The 7,755-nt window shown below is 49.3% G+C and overlaps 1 protein-coding gene across 1 annotated transcript in view; it reads right to left on the minus strand.

The window, feature by feature from the left end:
* Positions 1–5,587, minus strand: part of LCOR (ligand dependent nuclear receptor corepressor) — a 56,571-nt gene extending 50,984 nt beyond the window's left edge. Inside the window, exon 1 of the mRNA XM_025215613.1 lies at positions 5,173–5,587. Coding sequence (XP_025071398.1) covers positions 5,173–5,174 — 2 coding nt within the window. The 5' untranslated portion in view covers positions 5,175–5,587. The remainder of the gene's footprint in view (positions 1–5,172) is intronic.
* Between the last annotated feature and the right edge of the window lie 2,168 nt (positions 5,588–7,755).

The following is a 7,755-nucleotide window of genomic DNA, read 5'->3' on the forward strand; positions in this document are numbered from 1 at the left end:
TGCAGCTGTGTTTCCCCTTAATACAGAGGATATTGGAGCTGTTTCTCAGAGCCTCTTAGAAATGTCTGGTCTGTCTAGCAATTAAAACAGGATGCTTTTCTAGGAACTGGTGTAGGTCTTTGAGCACACCCACTGAACAATTCTCGATCAAAAGGCTGATGCTATGTCATCTCTGGGGAACACGATGCCTAGTCCCCTGGATGAATCACGCAGTTTTTCAGACTGTTTTCCTGCCATCGCTCAAGAGCACCCGGCCCTAGGAGAGCCTGTTCTTGGGAAGCCATCGGCTGGCTATTTGCATGAAAGAGGAACGGCACAGTGCGGTCTCTGGGCAGCGATCAGCATCCCAAGAACTCTCCAAAGGATTTAGAGACCAAGAGCCACCAAGTGAGAAGTTCAAACACCTGGCTTAGGGGAGGCTGTGGCAGATTGACTTCGGTGGGCTCTAGTTTGTAAAATGCACTTGTCTCAGTTCACCAGTGCTTGGGCCGCTCTCCTCCTCAGCCCTCCTTCATGTGCCTAGAGCTGCCAATGCTGATGACAACTAAGGTACCTCCTCTTCCTCACATGGCTACTTACAGGCACCAAGCAAGCCCCCAGCTTCTGCCCCTTGCTGGCGATGCAGCGCCTCAAGACCAGACGGCAGTGCAGAAACAGAAACTGCTGAAACCTCAGGGCTGAACCTATTTGCTGTGCTCCTCATCACCGCAACACATCTGAGCATCTATTTCCTCTCTGGTAGGAGAGCTCACTAAAAATGCTTGCATGCAGACTCTGGGCTGGGAGCAGACATCTGGATTTAATGGATACCTCACAACTGGAACGCGAGACATCCTCCGGCGTGCAGCGGGAGGCTCGAGTGCTGTACTGCTGCTCTTGGTCTCTGGCAGAAAGGTGGTCCCGCTCTCTGTGCGGCTTCTCGGGAGTTTAATCCTGGGCCAGGGAGGCGCAGCTTTGAATGCCATGTCCTGAGCAGGGCCTGGCCCCAGTCTGGAGGTGTGAACTGTCACTGTGATATGGTGCTACCCTTTTTCTCCTCCTCGCGACTCATGCTGCTGTGGCCACCATGCCCTCGTTACAAACCAGAGCCCTCGCCGACGCTTCAGCTCTGTCTTTTCTTCCTTCCAGTTATTCTACAACCGGGGAGCAGAATTCATCCGTCATGAACGCGGCTTCATGGGAAGCTTCTCAAGGCTACAAACGAACATCGGCGATCTTTGCACCTCTTGCAAAGAGAATGGCCAGTAATCCCGTTCTGCCGGTGACCTCGGCCGGTTTCCTTTCATTCAAAGAAAAAGGAAGGGAAGGAAGGGGCTGTATTTTTGCTCTGTACATCTGGAGTCTACATATTTACACCTGAGCGCTGGGCTCGTGGTGGCCCCAACAATAGGGTTTGGGGTTTTTTTTCTTATGATAGACTCCAGGGAGTCTGCATCTTCATCACAATTGTGTAAAGGCTACAGGGCCACGGTTTGGTTAAAGGAAAACCTGAGACAAGCAGCTTCCACAAGAACACAAATTCTCCCTTTGCCTTGACAACCATTGTATTTAAACCCCTTCCTAGCCACATCACAAGGATCACAAACTGCTTCAGTGTAGCTGCACCGTCACTCTTTTCCCCCCAGCACCCGCCCCACCCTTGTGAAGGGAGATCTGGACACAGAACGAAACAGGGGTTGGAAGTAGGTGAAACGCTCCAGGTGGAAGCGAGAGCGAGAGGAGAGGGACAGCTGGGGCCCGTGGGTTGCCTGCGTGAAGGAAGCATCTGTCTGTGAGCACAGGCACCGCTCTGCGTCCCTGGGACAAGGGAATGGGAGCATGGGCAAGGGGGAGGAGGAGGAGGAAAATGGGAATTACTTCTGCAAAGCGTGGTTTCAGCACTGGGAGGCACCTTCCACAGGCTCAGGCCCACACGCTTTGAGCTATCCTGCGTTTTTCATCTTACCACTAAACCATCACTACAAGCAACTCGTTCTTCCAGTCCTATTAATCTTTTACCCTCACGGTAACATCACCGGGTTCTAGCCGCTCCATTTCAGGGCTCTCTTACTTTAAAATGCACTTCAGAGCAATGTGTTTTGCTCTAGGAGCAAATACAAAAGGCACCTGAGTTTACTTCCTCCGGGCCGCTCTGTATACCTCCGAAGAGGCCCACTCCTTTTTACACCTCCCAGCAAAATCTTTCACTGGCCACCCACACAACCTGTCAGCACACTCCTTTATTTCAATTAAACTATCAGGAATGAAGACTATATTCAAACTGGATGATGGACCTATTCGAGATCAATATTTTCTATAGCAGGAGTGTGAAAAGATACAGCTTGCAGGCTGGATCCAGCCCACAGAGCCTCATCATCTGGCCCCGTCTCAAGCTGACCCACATACTGGTCACAGCACCAATACCCACAGGGCTACCCCCATGCCAGTCATCCAGCTCCTGGACTAGTCCCTACGCCACTGACCCAGCCTGTAGAGGGGCCAGACGAGTCTGACACCCGGCTCTGTAGCATTCTGCCTGCATTACTACACACTGCACGCTTGACAGATGTCCAAGTTATGCCCTGACTCCCTTGACTAGCTGTAGTTACCTTGGTGCACTACACCTAGCACTGTGCCTGAACAGTGCAAACTGGATCTTCCACCTAGTATCACGAAATATTCACCTACCTCCAGACATCAGCTCTCTCTGAAGTTTGCAGCCTTGCCTAAAACCTGCAGCTTGTCACTCTACCATTCAGGCTCTTCCCTAAGTCATTAACACTAGAGCTCCCAACCCCACATCACCATTCACCCCCAAGAGTGGGGCAAACTGGCTGTTCAGCCTCATTTGACCTGGATGGACACACTCCCTTGCCCTGTTGCCAGTCTGGTGGCAGCTCTCTCCTTGGCAGCAGAGTATGTGCAGATCAGGACACAGATGTTACAGAAAGAGCATTTTGCTTCCTCGTAGCACCTTCTCCTCTCCTACGGCAGGGGCTTGAGGCTGTCCATCTCAAGGGAGCCTGGCTTGAGTTTTCCAGGACAGCAGTAAATGAGGGAACAGAAGTGGCTGGGACCTTAGTGAGATGGACTTAATGCTTCATGATAGACATGACTGGTCACGTCCCTGCAAAGGAACCAAATCAAACTGGAAGATTTTCTCCTATGGGGCAAGACGGTGCCACTGGGGACTCCCCGAGGAACAGTGCCCAGCCCTGTCCCTAGGTATCGGCTGGATACAGAGCCGGTGATTTGAAGTCAGGACTTAAAACCCCCCAGTGCTCTCCCCACACAACTGCATAGCGAGGGATCCTCAGCTCTGTTACCAGAACGGGAGAGTAACTGCTCCCTTGCTCCCATGCACTAAGCACTTGAGCACCTGGTTCGGACATCCATGGAGCCTGAAGTACCTCTGCTGACCTTTTTGTACAAGTCTGATACAGCGCAGGAATGAACACTACCCGTGTTTACACAAGTCCCCTTGAATTTATGTAAGCCTCTTTTTTTCTCCTTACACACAGTCCCTTTGCCGGGCATTTCCCCCACATTGTAATTTCTACCAGGGAATTTCTTTGGACAGAGAACCATCATGCTCTCTCCACGCACCCCTTGAACAAACTGCGGCACACAAGACCGGACAATACAAGAGAAGTGGAGATTAGCTTGCACAGAAATCCCACGTGCCCCGCCTGACTCGCTGGTCGTTTGGTTTTGTATGCTTCACAGTAAAACCTGAAGTCATAATGCAAGCTACATCACACTTTAGCCATGTGTTACCGCTGTTACCAGCAATGCAAGCTTCAAGAAGTCTGCTCAATGCCTCTGAACCTGTAATCAGATATTCTAGAGCAGGAGCTTGGTAACGTGGAGATGGACCAAAGTCAAGAGGTCTTCTCCCTAACCTTCTCGTAGGGCTCTTCAAGCCACAAGCCTGGTTTTCCACAGGATTAAGGGGGGCACAAAAATGAGAAGATATGTGGTCTCCACAATCACTGCAGCAGGAGACTCTCTGGATCAGCCTCCCAAAGAAGCAGGACTGGCACAGCTCCTGCAGAAACAAGTGCCCATGCAGTCCTTCACTTACAATCCTTCCTCAAATGGCCTGGCCACCCAATCTTACCCAACATCACCCACCTGGACGGCTTCTCCAAGTACAGAGCCAGGTGTTTTCACTAATGGACTCTGGGGAAGTAGCGAAGGGGACCTGCAACAGCTGTACTTTGTTTTGTGGCTCTACAGCTTCAGACTGAGAGGTGACATTGGTCAGTCCTGATCATCACAACCAGATTCACTTGGAAGTATCTGGATTACTTAAAATGCCTTTAGCTGCTTTCCAGTAAGCAAGTGCCCATGTATTTACACCAGACATTCCACACCAGGACGAGATGCTAACGCACATTTCAGAGCAGCCTGTTCGGAATTTCAGGCTTAAATGCTGACTTGATTAGAGCTGTACAACCAGCGACTGGGCTGTCAGTCATCCGCTTTCGCAGCAGACAATAGACAATGCCTTCCCAAGAACAACTACCTCTCAGAACGCACTTTAAAATAGTTTTGCAAGTCATTGTTACAGCTTGATAATGCAAATTAGTTTGGAACCCGGAAAAATAATTGGTCAGCTGTTCTCTCTTAAGGAAAAATTGTTCATTATGCAGTGCAAAGGTTAAGAACGAACTCCAAAAATTGCATAGCTTTACGAGAACTAGCTCAAATCGTGCAAACACCTGAATGGCAGCATTTCCAAAAAAAATATTTTGCAATTGCAAGTACTTTGGGTTCCTACAAATGAGGATCTGCCCCAATGCAAACCCATGTGCTGAGAAGTTTAAAAGCAAGTCTTACACAAACATGGTAGACGAAGTCTAAGGATTTTAAAGGATGCTGGATGACACTGCAGTTCATCCAAAAAAGGCAAAGATTTTCAAAACTGCATGTCCAAAGGGAGGCTCTCCATGAAGTTGGCTTGGGCTCCTCTGTATTCTCTTTTGTAAAAGAACAAGTGAGGCTCATTTTGGAGCCCTGCATTAAGCACCCTTGTTTTTAAACCTTGGCAGAACTTGTACAGCTGGATAAACTGCTTATGCATATTCAGAAGGTCTACAAATGTCAACACAGCCCAGGACAATTAAACAACCCATGTGCAAATAAACTGGCAACATTTTAAAGCAAATAAAAGTGTTTACGTATACTAACATCCTAGTCTTGGGATATCCAGTCAAGCTACGCAAAGAGATGTGTTTGTCCCTTGCATACTCCCAAATGTGGAAGTAGGATCAGAAACTGGATCTGGAAGAAAGGGTAAACAGCATGTTAGTTCAAAACACAGATGATACCACACAGGGAAAGGTTGCAAACATTAGTGAGGACAAAGATACAAGTGATCTAAAAGGGAAATAAAGTGAAACACATAAACTACATGCAGTAAAAATCATCTGAAACAAAACATTCAGTGAGAGGGAAATTGGGGGGGGACAGCAAGTTGCAAGAAGCTCAGAAGAGAGAGCAGACGGCAAACTGAATTCAGGCAGCAGCGTGGACTGTGCCTCTGCAGGACAAGAGAGCGGGGAAATGCCCATTCTTTGTGCCACCGCCACCTCCCTCGCACATCCCCAGCGGCGGAAATAACTTCCCTCCCTCAATGCAAACTGCCCCTCCGCCAGCAGGTTTCTGCAGGGCTTTTCCTATTTAAAGCAAAAGCTTAAATTGCTGGCTATTAAGGCTTTGAAGGTACAGTACTTTGCATTTGTAAAAGCTAAATGTAAGTCAGGCTACAACCAAAAACCCAGCAACATGGAAGATACCAAATTTTGCTGTTTGAAATGGAAACTGCCCCAGTGCCTGAAGAAGGGTGATTGTGCCCAAAAGCCTGCAAAGAACTTATTTCCAACTACTCAGTTGGTCTAATAAAAGATATCAAATGTAAATCAATGCAGGGGAGTCTTCCATGGCTGCCGCCGCTTGCAGCTTTGCCCAGTTGTGCCCAGTGAGATCAACAAGACCAGTCACTTCCATCGGATTTATTTAGAGCTCCTTGTAAGCTAAAACTATCAAGCACCGCATCAGATTTATTCCGTTGCTTCTTGGGAAACCTTGAAGAACGGCAGCAAAGGAGAAGCTCCAGTAATCAGCAAGGGAGATTAGGAAAATGTATCTATGCCTTGCTGGAGAACTTCCTTCCTTAAGGGTAATTAGGTGCACAAATCCACAAGGCTGGGTCTGCAATGAGCACCGCCCTTAAGGCAGACCAGGCCCAAAGGTGAGCCCTGAAGAAGCCCACCAGAGACGCTTCCACAGCAGACACTCCTCACCCCGACGCAGGGAGGTTAAACTTCCCAGTTAAGCGGGGGTAAACAGTCCTGCAATGCAAAGAATTCAAAGGAACAAACATTACGTGCCAATTAACAAATGCTATTTATTTCCCAAACTAAGAGCCCCTGGCAGGGGGGAGGAATGTGCGGAGCACTGCTCTCAGCCAAGAAATTTCAAGGCAACAACAGATCTTCCTATTCTTATTCACAAGTCCACAGATCCATGACCGTGGGAGTCGAATAGCAGCAAGCTTTTTGCTTGTGAAGTTGCCACGGCTTAAAATGTTGAGAGGTGGAGTTCAGCTGTTGAGGCTGTCTCTCAAAGGCATACAGGACCACCGCTAACCAGAAGTGGAGACTGATGTTCTTCTCCCCCGAAACTAAACATTAATCTTTCTGAACTGAGCTACGCTACAAATATGCACACACAGATAAAAGTAACCGTGTACTGAAAGCTCTGCAATAGCCAAAGCATGCCACTATTTCTCTGGGCTTCAATGGAGCAGTGAGGAAGGAGCAACAATTTCCTGTGTCCCACGCGCCCTGGAGATAATCTTTCAAAGATAAAAGATCACTCACATCTGTGCCCCTATCTGTGGAAGCTGCAATGCCGAGGTCCCAAGTGGAGAAGCTCCCAGACAATGTAAGCGGGGACTTGTCAAAAAACCAAAACCATGCACTTTAAAATGTTTTGGAAGCACAGACGCACCTTCCCGAGCGTTTCCAACACGGGTCCCAGCGAGATGGAGAGACAGACAAGAGACCCCAATGTCGAAGAGAGAGTGTGCTGGAGAGACCGCTCAAGAAACACCGGACATCGGGAGACTGAGGTCACCTCTTCCCAGCTTCACCGAGATGCTACAAAAGCAGCTATGTGACCTCTGAATGGCGACATGACCAACCCCAGGGGGCTGGACCTGATGACCTGTGAGGTCCCTTCCAGCCCCTAACTATGAAAGGCTCCCAAATCCCTCAAACAATTCGGGCAGTATGCAGTATGGCTCCAGACTGCAGAGGGAAAGGGAAGAGCCACCTGTCCTGGCACCAACGGCAGGACTCAACCTGGCCCATGAATTCATGGACTTAGCACAGCTCTCCCTGGAGGCAGGGAACGGCGACCGCTCTTCCACTTGGAACTGTTCCAGAGCCAGAAGCCCGTGCCCAGACTGCCCGAGTCTGGCACCTAACGAGGCACCAAATCCATCCTGCCAGATCTCTCACCTGCTGGGAAACGTGGCTATTCTTTGTTTGCCCACCAGGGTTATCCTATGTAAAGCCATCAGGAAGGGACATTCCCTATGACCCCTGTGAGCCCACTCCCCGCCCTCTAAACCAGCATCCGAGACACAAGATGGCCCGACTGATCGACCTGGTGAGCGGGTTCAAACTGTATTTTCCAACTCACCTGCTACCCGAGGAGCCGTGTGTGCTCTTGGGGAAAGGTCACTCGGTGAGGAGTGGAGAGGAG

This window comes from Alligator sinensis, unplaced genomic scaffold (genome assembly GCF_000455745.1).
Source record: "Alligator sinensis unplaced genomic scaffold, ASM45574v1 scaffold859_1, whole genome shotgun sequence".
Taxonomy (NCBI): Eukaryota; Metazoa; Chordata; order Crocodylia; family Alligatoridae; genus Alligator; species Alligator sinensis.